The 25,787-nt window shown below is 23.2% G+C and overlaps 5 protein-coding genes across 5 annotated transcripts; 1 reads left to right on the forward strand and 4 right to left on the reverse strand. All coding sequences in view use genetic code 6, as the record gives it.

Annotated features, from left to right (window-relative positions):
- Positions 1-1,213: 1,213 nt before the first annotated feature.
- Positions 1,214-6,077, reverse strand: TTHERM_00298220 (SNF2 family amine-terminal protein; the record flags this gene model as incomplete). The annotated part of the gene is made up of 9 exons (XM_001024456.2): positions 1,214-1,573; positions 1,632-1,805; positions 1,873-2,128; positions 2,208-3,154; positions 3,406-4,872; positions 4,932-5,195; positions 5,253-5,375; positions 5,462-5,992; positions 6,054-6,077. The coding sequence occupies 9 exons, from the start codon at positions 6,075-6,077 to the stop codon at positions 1,214-1,216; spliced, it is 4,146 nt and encodes a 1,381-aa protein (XP_001024456.2).
- A 1,639-nt stretch (positions 6,078-7,716) lies between these two features.
- On the reverse strand, positions 7,717-9,399 carry TTHERM_00298230 (PHR domain protein; the record flags this gene model as incomplete). Its single annotated transcript, XM_001024457.3, has 3 exons — positions 7,717-8,124; positions 8,209-8,453; positions 8,622-9,399. The coding sequence occupies 3 exons, from the start codon at positions 9,397-9,399 to the stop codon at positions 7,717-7,719; spliced, it is 1,431 nt and encodes a 476-aa protein (XP_001024457.2).
- A 3,107-nt stretch (positions 9,400-12,506) lies between these two features.
- On the forward strand, positions 12,507-13,022 carry TTHERM_000298239 (hypothetical protein; the record flags this gene model as incomplete). Its single annotated transcript, XM_012800134.1, has 1 exon — positions 12,507-13,022. The coding sequence occupies one exon, from the start codon at positions 12,507-12,509 to the stop codon at positions 13,020-13,022; it is 516 nt and encodes a 171-aa protein (XP_012655588.1).
- A 617-nt stretch (positions 13,023-13,639) lies between these two features.
- On the reverse strand, positions 13,640-21,456 carry TTHERM_00298260 (leishmanolysin family protein; the record flags this gene model as incomplete). Its single annotated transcript, XM_001024460.2, has 11 exons — positions 13,640-14,426; positions 14,927-16,028; positions 16,083-16,343; positions 16,402-16,938; positions 16,992-17,249; positions 17,301-18,381; positions 18,435-19,399; positions 19,455-19,629; positions 19,684-20,051; positions 20,120-20,281; positions 20,481-21,456. The coding sequence occupies 11 exons, from the start codon at positions 21,454-21,456 to the stop codon at positions 13,640-13,642; spliced, it is 6,672 nt and encodes a 2,223-aa protein (XP_001024460.2).
- Positions 21,457-22,659: 1,203 nt separating this feature from the next.
- Positions 22,660-25,187, reverse strand: TTHERM_000298261 (hypothetical protein; the record flags this gene model as incomplete). Its single annotated transcript, XM_012800135.1, has 2 exons — positions 24,987-25,187; positions 22,660-24,903 (listed from the first exon to the last, which is right to left on the reverse strand). The coding sequence occupies exons 1-2, from the start codon at positions 25,173-25,175 to the stop codon at positions 22,660-22,662; spliced, it is 2,433 nt and encodes an 810-aa protein (XP_012655589.1). The 5' UTR covers positions 25,176-25,187.
- Between the last annotated feature and the right edge of the window lie 600 nt (positions 25,188-25,787).

Consider the following 25,787-nt stretch of genomic DNA (forward strand, 5'->3'; position numbering starts at 1 on the left):
AACCCCAACCCCAACCCCAACCCCAACCCCAGCAATTTATAAAATAAATTTAAAAGTAAGCCTATTTTTTTAAGATTATAAAGATTTTTCAATCACTAGTTTAAGTTATCATAAAAAATTATAAAATTGTTGATTTTATTTTTTTTTAAATAAATCAATAATAAAAAAGAAAAAGAAAGAAAGAATAAAGTAGTGCAAAGGGTAAATCAGCAGAATAATTAAATAAATTCTCATTATCTAATTATCCAGAATTTATATTGAATATAATTTAAGAAAATTACGTGTTCATGTTCACTTACTTAAGCTATTTACTATTAAAAAATATTTAATGAAAAATTTAAAAAATTTAATTAGATAATATTTTTTCACTCAAAGTAAATAATTTGTAAGAATTTCAATTGTGAATATAATTAAATATAATTGTTAATTCATACAATTCTTAGAATATTTAGCATATTGCATTAGAGATAGCTACTCAATATTAGCTTATTTTTAATTTTAAGTAGCAAGTTTTGATCAAAAGTTGTATATTATTGATATAATTCTTATAATAACCTTTCCTTATCTAATATAAAATAATATTTTCAAATGATAAAAACTAAAAAATTAAATATGTAAATTGTTAAAAAAGAGTATTTAAAAATTTATTTTTTAAGATAAATAAAATAGATTTTCTAAATTTTTTTAACTACAATTGTATTTTATGGTTGAAAAATTTTTTAAACAAATGTTTATCTTAAAATAAAAAAAGAAATAAATATTGAGTCTGATTAAATAATAACTAATTTAAATTATTAGCAAATTTTAATCAAAAATTATACATTGTTGATGAAATTCCTATTTTAAATTTCTTAATTTTATTTAAAATAATATTTTCAAAAGATAAAAAAAGAATAAGATGTAAACAATAATAAAGGAATTTTAGCAAATTAAATAAGAATATCAATTTTAAAAGATAAAGAAAATAGATTATCATAATATTTTTTTTACTATAATTCTGATGTTTGAGAAAATTATTTTTAAAAATATTTATCTTAAAAGCAAAAAATTTAAAGAGTAATTAATTAACTAACTCTGATATTTTAAAAGTTAAATTAAAATAAACTGTAAATGAGTAAATAATTCTAAAATTAATAATTCTTAATGAAAGTTTAGGAAATTTGATATTTTTAGTTTATATAATACAAAAATATATTAAGTTTTTCTTTGATTTTCATACATCTATTTCTTTGACAATAGTTTCCTCACCATCATCAAAATCGTCATACATTTAATTTTTTATTTCTTTGATATTTTCTTCTTCATCCATTTTAGTCATATTTTTTTCCTCTTAGTTTTCATCTTCATCAAAACCAATAATATATCTTATTTCTTTCATCTTAGCTTGAATTTCTTGTTCTTTCTCTAACTCACTTAAGTTATTTTTTTAAATATAAAGAGTATTTTAAATTAAGCTTCTTTTCTTTTTTTAACACTAAAGAATCCTTTCCTCAATTGAAGACTCCATTATGAAATTAATGACTTGAACTCTCTTAGTTTATCCTATTCTATGACACCTTTCAATTGCTTATTCCTTATTTAATTTTAATAAAATTATAATTACTAATAATATTATTTGCAGATAAAAATACTTCTATAGCTGGATTATACCAAGGATCACATATGAATACGTGATTGGCAGCAACTAGGTTTAGACCAAATGCACCAGCTTTCAAAGATATCAAAATTGCTGTAAATTCAGACTATTCACTGAATGTTTTGATTGCAGTAGCTCTATCCTTTTTATTCATAGTCCCATCAAGACGCTTTTTTTTTTATCAAAAAAATTTAAGTTAAAAGAAACTAAATTAAAAATAATTTAATTTAATTTACTGTATATCTCACATCTCTATCATTTAGAACTTTTTGTAAGTAAGTCAAAAAGCTTAAAAATTATGAATAAATTATAACTTTTTCTTTCATTTATTAAACCTTTTTTACTTCTTTCACAATAATCTAAAGCTTACTACTATTATCAGGAGATAAAACTTTCAAAATTTTCAGCTTTTCTTTTTTATCTTTGACTTATTGAATAACTTGTTGTTTTATCTTAGCTTCTAACTCCTTAGATTCTTCTTTTATTTGTTAACTATTTATAAAAAAAGTATTTTTTTACTTGAGTTAGATAAGATAAATATATTAAATAAAATATTTATCTAATTAATTACAAGTTAATTTTGTTTATTTGATTCTCCTCAAATGGCACTCTACACATGGGACAATTAGGTACTATGTTTTAATTTTATTGTACTCTGAACATTTCTTATATACAATTCATATGAAAGAAATGGCCACATTAAAGTAAAGCTACTTCTTATTCATAAGGCTCTGTACAAAAACACTCTGTTAAATCTTTTTTTATGAGACTTTATTGAACTTATGCTTTAAATTAAATATTCTGCTATCTTTATTAGATATAGTTATTTTACTATTGCTGTTACCTTTATTAGTTATTGGCATTGAACTAATAGATATCATTATCATTCATTATATTATCAACAATTTTGCTAATAAAGATATTATATGCTTACATTTCTGTAATTGAGGTTGATTCATTTTTTGCTATTTACTATTCTAAAGTATCTATTTACTATTTTATCTTAATCATAGGTATTTTATTTAGCATAAGCATAGAATGGTCACACATTTATCTTAGTTTTGTCATTATTGAAAATATATGAAGATAGTTTGATGAAAATTAATTTTTATCAATAAGAATATTTTTTAAAACTTTTTAAGACTGACGCTGAAGCGTATCATATATTTATCTTTCTGCTTTTTTAAAAGGGATAAGCAGTATTTTTTATGTTTTTTTAGGAATTTTGATTATACTACTTCCATCATTATACTTTGATTTTTTAGTACGACGCAGAAGTATAGGTCTTAAGATATTTTATAGTAACTTAAATACTTCTTCTTTATTTTCACAATTATTTATATGTTTATTCCACCAATAGTAGTCTTAAAATGTGTCATATTTCAAAAAATATATCAGACTATATAAATCATCAAAACAGTTATGAATGGGTGTACCTGTCATACACCATCTATTTTCTGCTTGTAAATTGTAAGCACCTTTTGAGCAGTTATTTCCTTTGCCTTTTATTGTATGAGCCTTTATTTTAAAATTTTATATGAGTTTAAATTTTTATTAAATCCACAAATATATTCAGAGTTTAATTAAATAATTTTTAAAATTAAAATTTTTTATTTAATAAAATTTAAAAATTTCAAAATTAATTTCAGAAAAATTTTCAAAACTTGTTAAAAATTTGAATCATTAAAATTTTTATTTTGAAAAGATATTTTTACTGTATTTAAAATAAACATTTTTTATATTTTAATTTAAATTTAGAATAAAATTACTTCATCAAGTATAATTCTGTGCCAATAATAATTAAATAGGTTTGTTTTTTGAGGAGCTCCTGCAATAAAGTAATTTTTATACTCCATTCCTAGAATATTATATGTTGTAAAAACTATATCATATAGATGGAGAATGGGACTTGATCTACTTTTAGAATCGTAGTATTCAAAATAAAACAGAGAAGATTTTTTAAAGTGGCGATTAACTTCGTTACACCATTAAGTTAAAACTGATAAGGGAAGAATAATTAAAGTTCCAGCTCGAATCAAACCTTATTTTTTTTTTTACTCAAAAGCTTCAACCATATCTTAAGCTTCTTTTTGATTTTTGTTTTTTTTGACTTTCTTTTTAACTTGATCATTTATGCCTATTATTAGAGGATTACTTTTGTGATCTATTTTAGGTAGATTAGACGCAATCAGACTTAATGCCATAACTGTTTTACCTAAACCCATTTCATCTGCTAAGATACCTCCATTTTACAAATTAGCCTCACTTTTTTAAAAACGGTGTGAAAATGACTAAGAATATTCATTAAAGTACATGAGAGACCCATCAAGAAATAAGAGTTCACACCAAAATTCATTTAATTATCTTGGCCTTTCTTAAATTTCAGGCCTAGCTGCTTCTTCAAAAGTGAGTGCTTTTTCTTTGTAAAGCATCCAAGTCAAAGCTTGCTATTAATATTCAAAAAGAGATGTCTAGAATAAACTAGGTGGATTTTGCAAGTTAAAATAATCTGTTATCTACTAATCATTAACTCCTAAAAGACTTCCAATATCACTATTTAGTGTTGTACTTGAAGTAGAAGAGCTAACTCTGTTTATGCCATCAGGAATTTCTTACCATAAATTTTCTTAATTATTATCATAGTTTGGATCTAAATTTCTTAAAAATTCCTCGCCTTCAAATACATCAAAATTATTTTCACAATTTTCTTAATCTATCTAGTTATCCTTTTCATCATCTTCATCATCCTCATTATCATTTTCTTCTTCAATGTTATCATTCTCTTCGCTACTAATATTACTGCTGCTATTTTATATTTCTTATTCTTCAGTAGGCATCATTTTATTTTCCTTATTTACTTAATCGCTTTGTTTACCATTTTTAAACTTTGCTTTTTTAGGGTCTTTGCATTTATTTGTAGCTCCGTTTTATATGTCAACTTTTTATTTTTAATTTTGTGCATTCTAATCATTCTTATTTTTAATGATTTCGCTTTCATTAATCTTAAATTCTTCTTCTATTTAATTTATTTATTAAATTTCTAAGTCTCTCTCTTTCATATCTTTTAGGAAATTATCTTACCCAGCCTTTTCAGCTTAATTAAGCATGGTTATAATTTTTTGTTATTCATTCTGTTATTAATTTTAGTTTTAAGCTTATTGAGCCTAATCTGAATAATAACCTAATAATCCTGGTTTTATAACTAGTTTGGAAGGAATGAATGAGAAAAGAGGTCCCTTTATTTAAATAAATAAAATATTCAAAAATATTTTTTTTTTATTTTGTGAGGATTTACTTATGACTGTCTCTATTGCATACGATATTAAATGCCACCTAATAAATCTAAACTTCTTTCTATTGGTGTAAGTATGGCTGGAATAGTTTCTTTCACATATAAAAATGCTTTCATAACTTTAATTGATTCGCTTGCATATTTTCTCATCACTAATTTTTTTTAATCTTCCATACTCATCTCTTTTAAAGTTTCTTTATTGAAAACATTCTTATCTTCTTCTTTGTGCTCAGCATACAAAGAACATATTTTTTCAGTAACAAAAACCTGAATATAACATCAATTAAAAATAAAATTAAATAAAATAGTAAATTGATTTTTTACATCAAATCTGATTTGTAAACAATTTTTAGATTCTATTTTATGGACAAATAATCTAAAATTAGCAAACTGAATTGTATTAAGTATATTCCATATAAAAAAGAATCTATGATCAATCTTTCCTAGCTATATTAATTGAAATAATAATTATTAATTTAAAACATTTTGTAATTCTTTAAATTATTTCAATAAAAATATTTTAAAATGTTTACATATTCTTTTCTTTTAGTATAAATTAAGATGTAAAGACTCTCAATATTAACGTTAAAAATATATTTTTTCTTAGCATATTATACTTCTTTTGTGTCTAACTCGAAAGCTCCAAAGTTAATGCAAAGTTCTTAATTGGCTTATAAATTTGAAGGTAAGTCAGACACTTCTACAGGAATCAAAAGAGATCCTATGTATTTTGGCCAAATAAGCTAATTTTACGATATGTCATTGAATAAATCTTGTTGTTTTGGAAATAGCTCCCTCATTAAATTACAGTAAGATTAAATAATATCCTAGTTAGCTTTTTAGTATTTGCTCACTATCAAATTTGGAATTTATTTTAATACAATATTCTAAGTATCCATAAATTCCTCATTTATTATAGATTCTATTTGGTTGTCCTAAAACAAAGTCTGTATTTTATCCTTGTTAAGTGCAAAAAAATTCATTATTTCTTATCTACTTTTCAATTCCTTTTCTTTGATAATCTTCTCAACAACAGCCTAATCGATATTGTATGTTTTGCTAATCTATTTAAAAAATTGAATAAAATAAAAGTTGGATATTTTATTTTTCATAGATGAGCGTTACAGTCAATGGTAGAAATCTATCCATTTTTTTCAGAATGATAAACTAGATATTTATTAAAAACAAACTAAAAGTTTTAATCAAAAATTTTGATTTATTGTATAAAAGCTTTTAATTAATATTATGTTAAAATATGACAATGATTTATCAAGATTTAACTCTTAAAAAAGCATATTCTAATTATTAATAATGATAATAATTTCGCTGATTAAATTCAAATCTTTAAAAATATCAATTTATCTATCTATATTAATTTTCATTAAAATTTATATTTAGTGCAAAAAAGCGGTAAGTTGAATAAATCTCTCTATGTTCTTTAACTCTCTAAATTCAAACGATAGATATTATTTCACAAGACTCAAAGATAATTTTATCAAAGATATTCTAAAATCTTAAATCAAAACAATAACAACAATGATAAACAATAAAACTATTTTTATTGATAAAAACAATTAATTGCAAAAAAATACTTTGAATTAAAATGATTGATAGAATAGATTTATTATTTAATTAATCCATGAAGCAGTAATTTCACTTATTAAAATAAACTTACTAAAAAATGTAAAAATTATATTTATTGTACTATTGAATATTATAAATAATTAAAAATTGTAATTATATTAACTTATTTGTTATTTTTAAAAGATATTTCAATTTTTTTGTGATTATTAAAAGAATTAATAAATCATATTAAATTAGATTGGTATATAGAATATGAGTTATTACTTTAATCTCTTTGACCTATGTTATTATACCCTTGCTATCCATTCTAAGAATGTTGTCTTTTCATGTATACAATTAAGACAAAGTAGCAAGCATAAAATATTATACAAATTACCAATAGACCTAGTAAAATTAAAGGAACCATGCAATATACCAAGGCAAAAGTGTGCAATTTTCCACAAGACTTTCCAATATTAATCCAAAGCAAAATAAGACAAACAACATTATATAAGTGAGATAAAATTTCTAAGCAACATAAAGTGAGTGATATGAATTTAGGTAATCCAAAAACAAATTTAAATAAGCTTAAAAGAGTTATTCCTACTATCACAAAGCAAGAATACATAGTCAATTAAATAGAATTTAAAAATTATATGTCATCACAAAAATGATCTTATTTATATGAATAAAAAAGTACTCCAAACACACCTTGATATATCAACAAAGGAAATCTTTAGAAAACCTCTTTCCTCAATTCTCTATCATTTAGTCCATTGTTCATAATAAATTGTATCTTACTATTTCGCTAATCTATACTCTTTAATACTTTTACTTCAATATTTTGTATACTTATCTATTAAAAATTTATTGCATTAAAAATTTAATATTAAAATACCCTCAATCTATGTTTTATAAAAATGAGATAATATTTAAAAGTAATTTATAAAAAGCGGGAGGAGTAAATAAATAATAACATAAAAAAGTTTTTTAATCTCAAATAAATGACTATATTTATATTTTTTTACAGAATAAGAAATATGAAGACAGACAGATACACAACTATTGAGTTAAAATATTATTTTTTATGTATATTTTTTATATAAATTATATTTTAATTGCTTATGGATGCTTCAAAGTAAAAACGAAGTAATCCAAAGTTTCACATCAAAAACGAATTTAGTTAGCTACGAAATATTTAGTATTTTTTTAATTATAAAATTTATCACTCTTCAAAGTAAAATACAGGAAACTAACCTAAAAGTACACCAGAAGAGTTATTTTTTAGATCTTTTGAGACAATAGAGTCATAATATTTAAAGTCTGAAGTTTGATAGCATCCATTATAGCCAAAGTAACTAATGCAATCTCTATTTGGTTTCATAGTAATTGTATATTTTTGTTTAGTTTCCAGTTTGAGAGGTTTTTGAAGATTTAATTCAATTATGTGATCATAATTGGCATGTAAATCTCTACTTATCTGGATAGTTTCTTCATGTAAAACTTTTCCTGATGTATTTCCACCTTAGAAGAGCTTGATATCTAAATTTAAATTGCCATTATTTTCTCTATCATTAGTGCAATCTTTAGGCAAAGAAATGACTTCATACATACCAAATCCTTTTAACCAAATCTAAAAATTGATAAATAAATTAATAATTATTTCATGTAAAAAGCTAATTTTAGCTTAATTTAAAAAGTAAATGAATAATTATACATCTTATTCTTTGTTTATTTCAAAGGTCAGTGCCTCAGTTTCGCTTAGAACCCACCCTTATTAGCTCTTTCCAAATCTGCTTTGACTTATTTTAGATATAGGTCTTCTTCTTGTAGCAATAAGAATGTTATTCTCTAACTTTTTAAGATCTTCTAGTGATTTTTCCATCCAGAATTTACACTCTCTCTCAAGAAGCTCGGCAGATTTAGTAATTCTTTCAGCCTCTTTCTATTTTTATTCAACGCCTAATCAAACAAAATATGAATTAAAAAATAATTATACTTATAATAAATTAAGATTTTTGCTTTGAATATTTGATTTACAAAAATTGATTAGAAAATCAACGAAATTGTTAATAATCAAAAGCAAATTACTCTATAACTTTTAAATTCTCAAAAGAAAAAAACTTTTACCTAAACATTATACTTCCCCTTGAATAGGAGAAATTTATAAAAGTGGGAAGAGCTTCTTTAATTCTTGCTGAATTGTATCTGCGTTGCAGTTAGGATGATTTAATTTTTCTAAAGATTATTCAAGAAGATTACCAACAAATAATTCACTTTCTTATCTAAGCTCTAACATTTTTTTTTCAATAGCTTACTCAAGTGACTTGATAGAATCTTAAATGGCTGTAATGTATCTCCTAAACTGGGAGAACAAAAAATAATGTTGTTTAAGAATATCGCATCCAATAAAACCAAGCTCCTCTTTAGTATTGGGATTATTTACCTTATTTAAAGCCTATAATACTTTTTTAAGAGGAACACAGTCATTAACATGCTAGCTATGCTTTTCTATTAAACAAAAACTGCAAAGCAAACCCTTGAATTCGCATTCTTCGCTTAAACAGACCAGATTCATGGGGTTTTAATGGTGCTCTTTCTTTTAACAAAATTGAACTTGCATTTCAGTTTTTTTCTCGGTTTCTTATTTTAGTTATGCAATAGAAGACTTAGGAGTAATCTATGGAGATTTAATATACTAAATAGAAGACTTTTTAGAACTCACTTTTTATTAATTTATTAATATATTTTTTACTTCCTTTCTATTGGCTATTTTTTAATTTTACTGCAGTTAATAATCTTTATTAAAAAAGTTTTTAGATTCAAATTGATTTACGAGGATTTTTTTAAGATAGACTTACTATTAAATATTTCCTTCTAAAAATATTTCACTATAGTTAAGCTTCATTTATTTTTATCAGCTATGTGTGTGCTGCAAAGTAACTTCAAAGTTATTATTTTTCAAATCAGGATTTATTTTTTGTATTATATTTTATATTTGCTTTATTTATTTTTAACTTTTAAATATCATTTAAAATTGTTGTAATAATATATATATGTATTATTATTCTATAATACCATATATTCCAATAGCCAATTTCATTTTAAATTAACCGATTTTATCAAATATAAAAAATTAATCCAAAATATCTTTAAAACTCTTAGAAATAAAATACATATGCTTTTATTTTCAAAAATCTATTTTTAGATTTAGATTTATTTAATTCACGTAAAAAGCATAATTTATATTAAAACTCCATAGACATTAAGAGTATTTAGATATTTTTATCTTCAATTTATAAAAATACATTTAAAAAATTTACTATTATATTACATCATGTTATTTTTAATTGAAATTGTTCTTTTTGAAAGATTTTTTGCCAGAAATATAATTATTGAGAAATAGAGATAAAAGAGAAAATTAAATAATCAATTCATTCATTCATACATACATACCTTCAAATTAATTTATTATTTTGATTTAGATTTAAAGTAAATTTTATTATTATTAATAAAAACTGATGAATTAATTCTGTTTTCTATATTTTTTTATCTATTTCCTTAAAAATGGCTATTAGATATATATTGATATTTTATCTATTATAATTATCATAAAGAAAAAATAGAAAATTATGATGTTATAAATTAATTTTATGAAAATTAATACTTAAAATATCTTCTTTCTTTAACTATTTTTTTACTAATCTCATTTTCTTTATGATCTAGTGAAACATAATTACTGGAAATATAAATTTTATTAACTTAAAAATAGTAATTAAAATTTTATAATGGCATCTTTTAATTTTTCTTTCTAGAATAGATATTTTTAAACTATTACTATTTTATTTTAATTAATTATATCCTTAAAAAATTTATATTTACGTTAGATATTAGCAAAAAAATGAGATAGATTTATAAATATTTAGTTTTGATTAACTTTAATTATTTACAAAAAAATATTTCCAAAATGCAAGTTAGAGTTTATAATTAGAAAAATAAAGATTATTGATATAGATTTATACATTATCGTTTATCAATAAATATAAAATTATTTATGTTTATTTTTAACTTTTAGATAATATGAATTTCTAAAATTAAGAAATATTAAGTAATTAAAAGCTTTTATGACTGTAAAATTGTAATTTTATTTGGTACAATTTTTAAGAAATGACAAAATGGTAGGTAACTTAAAATGCTCTTTATTAAATCTAAAATCAATTATTTATTTGTTAATTTGGATTTTATTTTAGTTTTTAATTTCATTATTTATTTTAATTATTATTTTTATATTTTTATATTTATGAATTTGTTTTTTTATTTTTTTTATTTATCTATTTAATTTTTTTATTTATTTTTATATTTTATTTAATTTTATTTATTTATTTTTATATTTTATTTATTTAAAATTCTTTGAGTCTGTCTATCTATATTTTAAAAAATACTAATTATATATTTTTATAAGGAAAGAGAATTTCGAGTGATTAGTGGGAGAGGTTTTTAAATTGGTTTTATTTTGATAATTCCAATGCTCTTTTTATTATAGAATTGCTTTAGTGTAAATGTCAATCTTGGGTATGTTAAAAACTTGAGGATTCTGTAAATTAACTATTTCTAAATAGATTTTTATTCAAGATGTACGTAATGCCTATTAGAAATTAAGAATTCCTTTATTTGCGTTTTCCCCCTTTTCAGGGTTTAGGATTCTTATTAATTTATTTACGGATTATTTTTAAAAACTTAAATGACATTTCAATAATGCAATTCTATCTATCTCTTTTTTTTTGAGCATATTCTTTTCAATTATTATTTTTTTATTTAATTAATTATATAAAATTTTTTAATTGTATTTTCTCTCAATAAAGGAAAATGCTTTTGAACAAAGAGGTAAAATTAGATATTCAAAAAGTATCATAAAATTAAAAAGTAAAACTCTCTCTGACAAGTCATTTCCCACGGCTTTTGATTTGAAATTTTATTTTTAAAAAAATTAATCAATAAAAACAAAAAATAAGTGAAGTTAGTTAGATAAGTCAAAATCTTGAAATATTTAAAAATTTTTTTCTAAATAATTTGATTTTATAATAAATATTTTTAAGAAGGTAAATAAGATTTTTTCTCAACTACTTTATGAGTATTTTATTAATTAATAAAATTAATAATGTTTAAATAGTTTAATTTTAATGACTATTTTTTTAATTTTAATAAAAATAAATAGTAGTGAAGAAAATATTTTATGTTTTTTTTTAGACATTTACCCAATTTATTTTATAAAATATTTGTTTAAAATTATGATTTTCTCTTTCTTTCTTTAATAAAAAAATATAAAATTTTTTAAAGTTTAAAAATTTAAAAAGCTGTATATTATTACTTAAAGTCACTCATTTTATACGATTAAAATATGAATTACTCAATTTATATAAAAATAAATTTTATCTTTCATTTTATAACTTTATAATTTATTAAGCTTTCATTTTTATAAGATTATTTAAATAAATAAAATATTAATTATTTATTTTTAAGTATAAAAACTGTTTTTATTAATAATTATTTTTATTGTAAAAAAGGTTTGTAAAATATTAATAAATCTAATACAAAAATTTATAAAGATAAGCTTATTTATTAAGAAAAATTAATAATTAATATTTTAACAGCTTTAATTTATTTTGGGTATGATTTTTTCAAAATTCATTTTGAATTCAAGAAAATTTTCATATATCTTTGTTATATTCTCTTAAACAAAAAAATTTTAACTGATTTTGTTAATTAGGAAATTAAATTTTCCATATAATTAAAATAAATAAATTAAAAATAATAAAGATTATTTAGGTCTAAAGGATCACGATTGCAGCAGGCCATTTTAAGTGAAAGAGAGAGAAATTTATTATCCGAATCGTAATGAACAGTTTTTTATTGACTTCCTACTCTCAATGGATCAAAAAAATGTGCGCATGTGAAAAACCTTCATCTAATATTCTTTGAATAAATACAATTAATATCAGAATAGAATAAATTCGAATGTAATATTTTAGAGATTGGGTGATTATTTTCTAGTTTTTAAAGCCACAAATCCAAAGAAAATTTTCACACCTGCTAATATAAAACGCTAGGAGATTTCTTTATTATGTTAATTGTATCTCAAAGAAAATGCAGAAAAAGACCAAAATCAATCAAAAATACTAAAAAACAAAGTTCTTTTCTCCAAATATAAATAGGCACAATAGATATCAATCAGAATAAATAAAGTTTCTTTTCCTTAGGATTTTTTATAAAAATAATTTTAGATATGAATTTAAGCTAGTAATATTTTTAAGGCAATTTAGTTAATCATTAATTAGAATTTAATATTTAATAAATATAGAAAGTAAAATAAAATAAAATAATAAAAAAAAGATAAAATTGAAAAACACTAAAAAATTAAAAATGAAAATAAAGAAAAAGATTTTTAAAAATGAATTAAATTAAGTAAATAAATAATTATTAAAATAAAAAAGTATATTGATAACCTTATAAACTAATAAAATTAAAAAGTGATTAAAATAAAATATATTTAACAAATATTTATCATAGATCTAAATACAAAATTTACATTCTTATTTTTATGAATCTAAATTTCTTGCTTTTTAATAAATTAATTAGCTTCTGGATGATTAAATATATATCTTTATCATTAAGATATTATTATATAAAGGGAGACATCTTATTAATAATTATAAAATTAATTTAAAATTATTGCATATTAAAAAGAACAAAACATAATTAAAAGTATTATTTTAATATTGCTTTTAACAAATATAATTTATTTATTTAAAATAGTAAATTACTATTGCTAAATCTTAAGAAAAATGTGTGTTAATTAGATTTACAATAAATCTAAAAATATTTTTTTAAAAAAGGATAAATTGTATTCAACATTATAATTATAAGAATTTTTATTTTGGTTAATTAAAGAATTTAAATAAGAAAAATATTTTATTTTAGATTAAGTTTATAATATTATTAAATTTATTTATAAATTTAAGGTTTTGTTAATAAGCAAATAACAAAATAAAAATTCATTTAATTAATTTTAACGTTTACAAAATTCAAATTTTTTTGATTATGAAAAAAAATTATTAATAACTGAAAATAAATAGGAATTGTAAAAAATTTCAATCATTTTTATCGGAAACAAAGCCAGATGTCCTTGTGAGTGTCATAATACTTTAAAGAATATGTTTAGACCTGTTATTGTTAAGGTGTTAATTTTATTCTTAATTAGTAGGATTTGCAGATTTTAGATTTCTATTATTATTTTCAGACATATAAGAATAGTTTTCTTGATTTTGTTCTTTGTTTCTTTTTTATTGTTAAGAATTAGAAGTTTAAATTCTTCTAGAAGGTTTTTTTATTGATAGATTCTAGTCATATTATTAATCTAAGTTTATAATTTAAGCTCTTTAATTGCTTTGATTTTTATCTTCTTAAGAATGGCGCAATTCATAGTGGTCTTCTTCTGAAGATAAAATCAAGTTACTTGATTTTTCTTAATTTTTATTTTAATTATGTTAGGCGTATTAAACAAGGTGATTCTAAAATTAAGAATTATTTTTCCCTTTTTCTTAGTCAGTTGAGTAATTATCATTATCACTTGAAGAAGATTAAGCCATCTTGATTTTTTTATTCTTATCAAACTGATAGCCATTTAAATGCATTTCAATTAGTTTGTGTTGATTTAAACTGTTATTTAAAATACTATTATTCAAACTCTAATCTTATCCTTTAAATTCTAAAAATGATTTTTATTAATTCGAATTATTAAAATTAGCTCTAGAAGATTAAAACCTGTTGCTTTAATCAAAAGCATCGATTCTGTTAGTGTTCCAATATTTAATTTTTTCATCCTCATCTTTATGTATTCCAGCTAAATAATTATCTCTCTAAATTTGACTATTGCTCCTATTAAATTTAAAAGACATAATTAAAATACATTTTAACAAAAGTATTTAAAAATATTTATTAGTTGCATTCTGTGTTTCTACAAAATTAATAAAAACTTTTGAAGATAATAATTTATTGTAAATGATCCATCATATCTTAAGATCATTTTTGAAAATCTTTGAAAAATTTTAATTAAAGGTCATTTAAAAAAAAATTGAACACTTTTTTTTCATTACCAAAAAATTAAAAAAAATCTTTTCATTCAATAAATGAATTAATAAAATTTTATTAAGTCCATCTAAATTTCATTTATACTATGGAGTAATTTTTTTTACTTTCTTTACTTAAGGCTTTTTTTTTTACAAAAAACTTTGGGGCAGGACAGTCTTAATATATGAGGAATTAAGGTATTTTATTAGTAATTATTATATATTTAATTTAAAATTATATTTTAGAATAATATTGAAAAATTATATTTTTAATTTAGAAATAATTTAAAATATTTTAATTAATTTTACATAAAATCTTGATTTTATGAGAAATCTTCAGGTGTAATTTTTTAAACAGAATTAGGATTTACTTTGCGGCTTTTCTTGGTGTAAGAGATGAAAAATTTAAGGAATTGAAACATTGAAAAGACAATAAATAAAAATAAAATAAAGAAAATTAAGGCTATTATTGCATAAACATATCTCACTTCTATATCAGTAGAATATGATTTAGAGTTTCTATCAGAAGAGCTTATCATTAAAACGAAAACTAGGCTGATAATCAGAGAAATTGTTTCAATTGTAATAGCTAGGATTTTATAAAGAATTCTCTTGAATGGCCTAATAACAACAATGTAAAGCCAATAAAAGAAAGAGAGAACTATTAGTAAGCTTATTTACAATTTAGGATTTTTTACAATTACAGCACAAAAAAGTGCTTGTATTATCTTTTTGAAACAATAAATTACTGGAAAAATTCTTTTCTTTGTTTCTTTTACTTCTAATATATCATAGAATATTATAAGCTTCATTTTATTTTCTTTAAATGATTCGTTATTTTCTTCTTAAGATCTTTACCTCACAAAATTCTTTGAAATGTATCCAATTAAAAAGAGATAATACCCTAAAACAAAGAAGATTACAATGTTCGATAGAATTCCAATTGAGCTAATGTCATTATTAAAGTTAAAAAAGCCATAAAAGACAATAACAAATGCTTCACCAATAGTTATCAATGAGAATGCTATTGGTATTGATATGTACATGTATTAAGATAGCTTTTCTTTAAAAGCTAATTTCTTAGATTTCTTTTTTATCAAGTTAGATTCTTATTTAGTAGAAGCTGATTTAAATGAATTATTTTCTTCAACTTATTACTAGTTTTTATTTATAGAAGTAGTGCTATTCTTTAAGTTTTGTTTGGAAGAATGTTTATGGGAGATGTATCCAATAATCCAAAGTGTCAAACATAATATTAAAAATACAAACATATTTATCATAAAGTAAGGTGTTTTTCCATCCAATGCAATTTTATTGTTTTCTGTTTGTTTATCGAATTGATTCATTGAATTAGGAGCATATAAATCAAGCATTCTCAAAAGCCTATTTTGCTAAATGAAAGAGCTTTTCACTTAAAAAAAAATAATCATTTAAATTTAATTAATTTTTATGGTCAATTATTTACAAATTGAAGGAGCCCAGGAGTTAGGAGTAGGAAATAATGTAAAAATATTAGAATATTCTAAATTAGATGCTAGCTAATCAAAACCTAAACCGTTCTTACGGTCTAAGTATCTGAAGGAGCTTGAGTTTTGACAACTATCTAAAAATAGAAAGATGAATAGAGGATTAGAAGTTATGATTGATGTCATGACACTAAAAATAGTTCCAACAACGAACAAGCCAATCGAAGCAGACTGTATCTAATCCTATGCGCTATTATTTACTATTTTTAAAAATTATTTATTTCTATTAAGAAATTGAATATCAGATAATATTTTTACCTTCACATTAGCTTACAAGAACGTCAGTTGTAGAAGATGGACAAACGCATTCACCTACATTTTTAGCAAAAGGAGTCTAAATTACTCTATTTGCTGCACATGTTAGACAATTAGCATACCCTGATCCATAACAAGTCGAGCAAGTATAATGACACTAGTCTCCATTTTAGATACACTGGTTAGGCTGGCATTACAAGCAATTATTTTTTGTTACAGGGTCTTAGTAGAATCCATTATTGCAAGTATCTTAGCAATTATTACCCTGGAGAACTTTTCCATTCGGACAAGAAGTGCATTGACTTGGAGAACCTAATATGCATGTTTTACAACTTTAGTTGCATTAAATAATGCATTTATAAATTTTTTATCCAGGATTATTGGGATCTGGAGTTGTTTACAATTCATAACCTTTTTAGCAAGTAGCGCAATTCTATTATGAAGTGCAAGTAGAACAATTTTAAATTTAACAAGGTAGGCATTACTTTTAATTAATGTTCAAATAATATCCATCATCGCATTAAGATACACATTTCGAACCTTATTTTTATATTTATATTTTTTATTAAAATATGTATTGTTATTTATATTACCTTGTATGTATAAATTAGGAGGACACTATATACACTATGAAGTAGTAGGACCACATAATTAGCAGGAAGGATCACATGGTAAACATGTAGTAGGATTAGGCTAATAGTAACCTGGTGAGCAGTTTTTGACACAAGTATTACCTTAGTTAAGATAGGGACTTTAGCATTAAGTACATTTATTTGGTGCAGTACAAATTACACAGTTTGTATCTTCACAAGCCTTGCATATATTACTTGGGGGTCCAACAGGATAAGTACCTATGAAGTTTTTAATAAGTAAATAAAATTTAAATATTTAAAGTATATTACCATTTGGGCAGTTTTATACACATTTTTATCCATTATAAAGATAGTAATTATTTTAGCAAGAAGTGCAATTATCAGATGATACTATACAAGTACTGCATCCTTTATCACATGGTTTACAAAATCCACTTACTGTATCACCATAAGAGCCTGGAGTGCATTGTTAGCAATAGTTATTGTTTTAGGGGTCTTTAAATTTTGAAGGATCTGCACAGTGAATACAATTCCCTTTTCCTGATCCTGTGCATTAATTACAAGTAGAGTCACAAGGTGTACATTTATTTGTAGAAGGGTCTCCATATTCTTAGGTCTAACAAGGACCACAAGTAAGATTTGGATTTGTCAAGTAATTTCCTTAAGTAGCGCAGGAGGTGCATTAATTATTGCCAGGGCCTTTACATGTAGCACAAGTAGGATCACAATTTTAACAGCTATTTCCATTTTAAACATATTAGTTACTTAAGCAAGACCCACATGATTAATCAGGTTTTAAAAATTAGCCTGGAGGGCAAGTCACACATCCTTAAGGAGATCCATTTTTACAAGTTAAGCATGTGATATCGCAAGGTTAACAAAATCCAGTTAAAGTATTTCCAAAATAGTTAGAGGGACAAGGTCCACAGATATTTTAATTTAATGGATTTTTAAAATACAATGGATTAGCACAATTTTTACAATCACTTGCTGTTCCTGCTGTGCAACCATTGCAAGAAGCATCGCATGGTTTACATAAGTTTGAAACTGGGTCACCGTATTATTAAGCTGTGCATGGACCACACTTTCCAGGTGGGGTATTTTAAGACAGATAATATCCAGGAGTGTTGCACTTTGTGCATTAAGAAGGGTCACTCCCCCCAACGCATGTGGCACATGAAGGATCACAATTTTAGCAAGTATTATTGTTATCAATATACTAATTTGAGCCACATAGACCACATAATCCTGTATTTAGCTTAGCCATTGGATTTTTACAAATAATGCAATTTGTTGGACCTGAATCATGACAAGTTTAACAAGAAGAGTCACATTACTCACAATAACCTGTTGTAGTACTACCATAATAATACTATTAACATGGGCCACACTTTTATATAAAAATTGTAATAATTATTTTAGAATAAACTATTTAAAATTTACTAATTATGTTGCATGATCTTTAAAATATGCAGGATTATTACAAGCAATACAATTAGTTGGACCTGCTGCAGAGCAAGTCAAGCAGGATGCATCGCAAGGTTTACATTTTTAATCAACAGGGTCAGCGTACTATGAAGAAGTGCAATTACCACAAACTAAAGAAGGTTATGTTAGGTATTATCCTGGAGTACTGCATTTAGTGCAGCCTGTGTTTCCTGCTTTAGAACAAGTTAGGCAAGAAGGATCGCAGTTCTGACAAGACCCATTTTAATCTACGTATTAATTAGAATTGCATGCACCACATGTTCCATCTAGTCTAAGATAATTAGGCAAGCTGCATGCAGTACAATTATTATTATTTTATCCATTGCACTTATAGCAAGAAGGATGACATTAAACACAGGTCGAACCATTGTAATAATATCCAATAGTACAAGGAGGGCATGTATTGTCAGGTAAAACAGCTCCATTAGAACAGGAAGTACAATTTTTTGATGAACCAGAGCAAGTTAAACAATTTGGATCACACTATTTGCAGATACCACTACTACTAAACCATCCAGGATCACATTAACCACAAGTTCCATCTGGTTTTAAAGAACCAGTTTAGCATGAAGTACAGGTAGTTGAGCTGGTAACGCATGTTGCACAAGGACTAGTGCAAGGCTAACATGATCCACTGACAGTATCTCCATATGTACCTGGTGGGCAAGTTCCACATCTATTTTAATTAGTTGGATCTTTAAATTATCCTGCATTTGCGCATTTTACACAAGAAGTGTCTGAATTACCAGCAGTACACTGATTACATGATATATCACAAGGGTCACATTTCATAGTCTGTGAATTTTAGTAATAACTGCTTGTAGGTGTGCATGAAACAACACAAGTAGTATCAGGCATTTAATATTATCCTGTTGGGCAATTCTAACAATTAGTCGCTGTACCTGAACACTTTTTACAAGCTTTTTTAAATAAATCATTATCACTTTTTTTTAATGAATAAATAAGCTTATTTACATATTGCACATATTAAGCAAACCGTTTATCCATTTTATGTTCCCAAATAATATCCGTCAGGGCAAGAATTAACGCATGTATTACCAAGAAGATAGTATCCTGCTTTGCAAGCTGTGCAATATCCGTTTCCTTAATTAAAACATTATGTACAGGGATCAGTGCATAATAGACAAACCTAGTTATTAGTTAATAGAATTCAAATAAATATTTTATTTTCAGGTTAAATTACGTTATTTGGTGCTAAATAATATCCGTTAGCTATATCACATTTAGCACTTGGTATTTCATTTTAATCCACTATTGGACTTAATGAGTCACAACCATATCCTGAATAACCTGAATTGCAAGTACACATACCTCTAGAGCAATATCCATTTGTGCTACAATCTTTAGGGCATGCGTAGGTTAGCTAGCAAAATGAATAAAAGTTAGGACAAGTAATAGTTCCCTATACATTTGTTAGTGTAACTAGATTTTATACTTATCCTGATAGTGTTGGAGTGCATATTACATTCTAAGCTCCAACGATAGTTATAGTTAAAGTCAATTGAGCCATATCACAAACATATTCATGACATGAAAATGGAATTTAAGTACCTTTGGATGAAATAATAAATAAAAGATAAATAAAGTTGTAATAAAATTTTGAATAAAGTAGCTATTACTATAAACAGTATTTGTTATTGAAGATGTAAAGCATTTGCTTTTTTCATCATAAATTTATCCTCTTTGATATTGGATTGGCAAATTAATTCCATAAGTCTTATCAGTACAGCTTACATAAGGTACTTCTGCAAGGTTATTTTATATGTAGATATCCGATGTACCTTTTAGATAAAATAGTTAAAAAAATATTATAGCATAAAATTTAAACACATATTTTGTTAAGTATTTTTTGAAAATAATTGTAATATCAAACATAAAATATTTTTAATGTTTTGATTTTTTTCTATTTCAAAGATTGCCATTTTTTTAAATGTTTCATTTATTAAATTAAATTAGTAATTTAATTAATCAATTAAATACAGTTAGCTATTGCCATATATGTTTGGCTGCAATCGCTTATTGATGGAGAGCAAGTATTAATATCACCAGAATCTAAGAATGAATTGAAAGACTGTCCCCAATCATTAATATCTACTCTACCTGTGTTGATGTTTGTATACCACCCTGTCTATTATAATAGGAGGGCATTAGCATAAGAATAAAGTTTGTCAATATAAAAATTTAAGGCAGTGTTGGCAGTAGAAACGTCATTATAGAGGTAGCGCTTACTCCAGACAGTTACTCCATTTAGAACTTAGAATTATATACCAAGTTAATTAGCAAACCTATAGTTTTGATAATAGCTTCCAGCATACGTTAAAAATGGTTAAAGTGTGATATATGTTTTTGTACTTACTGTAAGTACTACTTCTGTATAAGCATAATAAACTCCAGGAGATTTTAAAAAATAAGAGAAAAGATCATTATCAAATCCTAATATACTTTAAATACTCTTCTAAGCAAGGCGATAATACATTAAGTGACGCTGATTTTGAGAATCGGTATTCATAGTAGGATGGTCTATTTTAGCGAAATTCATTTAAATAATTCCAAATTTAGGACGAGAATAACTAGCTATGGTGCAGAATTTACCATTCATTATTTCTGTTCCAGATACATTCTCATATGATTTAACAAATATGTGGAGATCAGTTGTTGTTGGAGTTACATATCCATTTGTAGCTTGAGGACTGCAATTATTAATCCCATTTTATATAGTAAATGTTAATGGAGATGTTTCAGAATTAACCTGCACTATTTCGCTAAAGAAATATGAAGCGTTTTATATTGCTTTTTTGATCAAATCATATTGCTATGTATTTGGAGCATCAGCTGGATTTATAAAAGCGCTCCAGTTAAAAGATATTTTAATTTAGCCAGTAGCGCATTGTACTAATGTAGATTACTCAAAGATAAGTAGTAACATAGTAGATATAAGCAATAATATCTTTCTCATAAGAAAAATGTATAATAAATATTTTACAAATGAAAGAAATCTATTTTTTATAATACTTATTATTTATTTATTATGTAGAAATCACAATATTTTGTTTGTTTTTTGCTTACTTTGTTAAGCTTTGATATTATTGATCACTAATTTGTTTTTAATTAATATTAAAGGCTAGCAGCTCACAGTATTTAGTATTATTTTATATAATCAAATTGTTTTTGGTAATCTTGAATGCTTTTTATTGTATAATATCTATCTGCCGCAAAAATTTATTTATCTTTGAATGATTAATATTAATAAATTATTGAATAAAATTAATAAATATCTTTACAATATCTATTATTCAAAATATTCTTTTTTTTTGGGCTCAAATCAAAAGATTTTCATTCATTCGACTTCTTTCTTAATTATTATTTCACATTAAAAATAAGCAAATGAATCTGAATTATTTATTTACATTGTGCTAAATATTCAGTCAATTAATTCTTAATTAATTATTTATTTCATGGTAATTATATACTTTTTTTTAACCTATTTTTTTCCACAATTTCACAATTTATTTTTAACCATAAAATTCATTTATTATAATTTCTTTTTAGCCTGAATTATATATTTAAAAATTTAAACTATTATAGCAAATTTATTATTAAATTTCAATTCAGTTCTAGTCAAATAAATTACACTGAATATAGCCTTACCTTTTTGATAATTATGTAGAATTTTAATTTATTTATGAAATATTACTCATAATTCTCAATTTATAAAAAATGTTTGATAAAGAGCAGGATATAGACTTTTAATTTACTAATTATCTAAGGAAATAGTAATATCCTTAATGTTAAAACTTAACTTATTATAATTAATTTCAAAAATAATATCATCATAATTTACCAGAAGAATTGTATCATGCTTAAACTTCAAAAGAAAAATTTAGTGATAATCTAAAATTTTATATTTTGTATCATTCAATTTTTCTGATCCAAAATTGATTTAAATCGTAAATTTAAAATCCTGATTCATATTTAGCTTATAGATATTCTTCTTAAAAATCTAAAATTAAATAATAAGGATTTAATTGAGAATAATTACGAAAGTAAATTTAAAGAAAACAGTATGTATTAGTTTGAAATGAATTTTTTTTTGTTTAAAAATATGAATTTTATAAAGATATTTATTTATTAATTTACAAATCTTAACTAAAATTTATTATCAAATTTATTCATTTTACTCTTTATGAGTTGAATTATTGCATAATATGTTTTGTTTTATTATATTAGAGGAAATTTTATTGTTTACAATATTTTATTTAACAGTATTATTTGAGTTATTATTCATTTAATTGCTATTTATTATGTTAGAATTATTAAAGTTTTTCTTTTTTTAAGGTGAAATACTTTCTTTTTTAGAAATATTTGAAGCATTAAATGAAGAATTATTTTTAAATTATTCGTCAGAAGTGGATTAATCGAGCTAATTATTTGAGAATTTAAATACTTTAGAGCTGTCTTCGCTATATAATCTTTTTTTACTTGAATTCTAGATAATGTTCTACTTTTATTTGAGATGTTAATAAATATTCGAACCATTCTGAGCTTTCGTTTCATTTTTATACATTTAATTAAACTGATAAGATCCTCCATTCTATTATGTATTTTGCTTCAATGCAGTTTATGTGCTTTAAAGGCTATTATTTAATGAGCTATTTTATAATACTCTTTGCTTTTAAGGTGTTCTATTTTTTGTTGATATTGGATCATTGAATGGATAAAATAAGCTTTTTAATTCAATGCTAGAATTATTATCTTATTTTTTATTTTATTGATTTTTATTTTGGTTAATCTTACTTTGCAAAGGCTCTTCATCAGTATCGTTGATTGTTAAATTAGTGTCAAGTTTTTATCTAGATATCCTAGAATTAAAAGACTCCACCATCATAGATTGGTTTGGATTATTTTTATTTTAAAGGATATTTCCAAATTTATTGGCAGATTCACTGATTTAGTGTTTTACAGAATACATAGTCTAATCACAATTTATTTCTAATTAATCTCTCTAATTAAGTTATTAGCTATTGTCTTGGTTGATCTGGTTTTAAATATTATTAGATTTAATAGTAAGATTCTGCCTGGATACGTTCATAGAAGGATTATAACTACCATTTGTAGAATTAATGTTTGTATTTGATTCACAGTAGTTATTATTAAATTTACTCATTTTTATTTATTTATCTAAATTGTTGCTACTAACTTTTTCACTTTCTTAAAGTCTATTTTCTTCTGAATCAGACCTCACTAAATAGTTTTCTTATTGTAATTTAAGCCATCCCCTCTTTGAATTATATTGTTCTTATGATCTGTATGAAGACCTAGAGCGTTTTTAATAATTATTTAAATTAACAGCTGTAGTAGTAGAAGACCCTACTTGTACAGTACTAAAATCTTCTCCATTCATATAAATATTATTTAGAATTTAATTTCTCTTTCTTTATCTCTTAGTTGTATGAGACCTCTTATTTTTTTTCTTATTCATCAGAGGTACTATTTAAGTCTCATCTCCTAATGTTTAATAGATTTAACCATTGCTTTCAAGAGTATTAACTTTTTAACTCAATATCTAGTTATTTTACTGTTACTCTTACTACTATTAATTTTTCTCGATATGATTCTAAATAGGGAATTTTTTGATAACCCTAAATTATTTTAGTGAGTTTTCATTGATTTAAGTTGCTTCATTTGATATATTTTCTTACAGTATTTTTTGTTCAATTCTATTTTTTATATTTCCCTATATTTATGGTCTTTCTTCTGTGTTAATTTTTTTTAATTCCGTTGACTTTTTTTAGTCTATGGTCTGTATTACTTTTTTTTATCCTTCAACTATTTACCTAACTAAATTAGCTTGAGTATCATTTTTTTGAGGGTTGTACTCCTTAATAATATTTTTTTATTAATCTTATACTTTTTACTCTTATTACTAAGCTATTATCTTTTAATTGTTAATATTATTTTTACCCAAAGAAGCTAATGAGGAATGTATAGAAGTATTAGGAGACATAGAAGACGATGAATTATTATACGCAGCCTCTAAAGTAATGAAATTTTATTTACCATCTCTAAATTTATTAGAATTTTAGTTATTTTATATTTATTATTTCTACTCATTATTAATCGCTTAAAATGTATTTGTAGAAAAAAGAGAGTGCTAGTAGTCATTTTTAGAAATATTTATTTCTGATTTAAGAGGTTCTCCATAATTTACATTAGGCATTTCTATGTTTTACTTGACAATATTTTATTATTAATTATTATGCTAATCTTCTTGTTTATTGTTAACTTGTTACTAGTTTAATTCTTTATTTTTTTTAGTTGCAAAAAGAGATACATTTGATGGTATTGATAGTTTTAAAAATGCAGCTAACTCTTTGCAATTATCAGAGAATTTAGGAGGTAAATGCTTTTTTTAATAATAGTTAAATCATTTTTCTAGAAAAAAGTAGCTCATTATAAAAAATGATGAATTAAAAATAAATAATTTACTTTTTATCTTTCAAAAAATGACATCTAAGTGAGCAATTTTTTAATGCAATCAGCAAAAGCATTTTCATTTACAGTTTCTTATCTATAAAATTTGAGGAGTCTTTTCTACAGGATTTTAAATAATTGCTCAACCATAATGTTATAAGTTTATTCAATTTAACGAGTAGCAAAGCCAGAATAAATAGACATATTTTAGCAAGATTGATTAAAATTATTCTTTTTTGGTAATAGATAATAAAAAATTGCAAAAATTAACTTACAGTAACTTTAATAATTAGAAATTAGTAGTTAAAATTTTTGATTGTTTTGTATTTGTTAAGTTACTTACTTGTTTCTATTAAAATTAAATCTAATTATATCAATATTTCTATTAAATTTTTTCTTTAATGGTTATCAAGTATAAATTTTTAACTTCTGCTTGTGATTAATTAAATGAAAATTTCATAATAACAAAAAAAATTAACAGTTTTGAGATATTTGAGATAAAAGTGTAATTATTTGGGCTGGATTTGTCTTTTTATTATATTTGTTTAAGTCATAGAAAAATTTACTTTTATTATCTATTAATAAATTCAATTAGTTTGTTTTATTCTTAAATTTACCTATTTTAAAAAAGATTTTTGTATAGTTTTAAACTTAGTTTTTTTACTTTAAAAATTTTCATTTTATAAAATAATTGCAAATAGCATTAAAAAATAATTATTAAAAATAAAAAATTTTTATTAAAGTAGAAAAATAAATAATAATAATAATAATAATAAAGAAAAAGAAGAATTTGAATGTTTGATAAAACAAATATTA

Source organism: Tetrahymena thermophila (genome assembly GCF_000189635.1).
Source record: "Tetrahymena thermophila SB210 genomic scaffold scf_8254379, whole genome shotgun sequence".
Lineage (NCBI taxonomy): Eukaryota > Ciliophora > Oligohymenophorea > Hymenostomatida > Tetrahymenidae > Tetrahymena > Tetrahymena thermophila.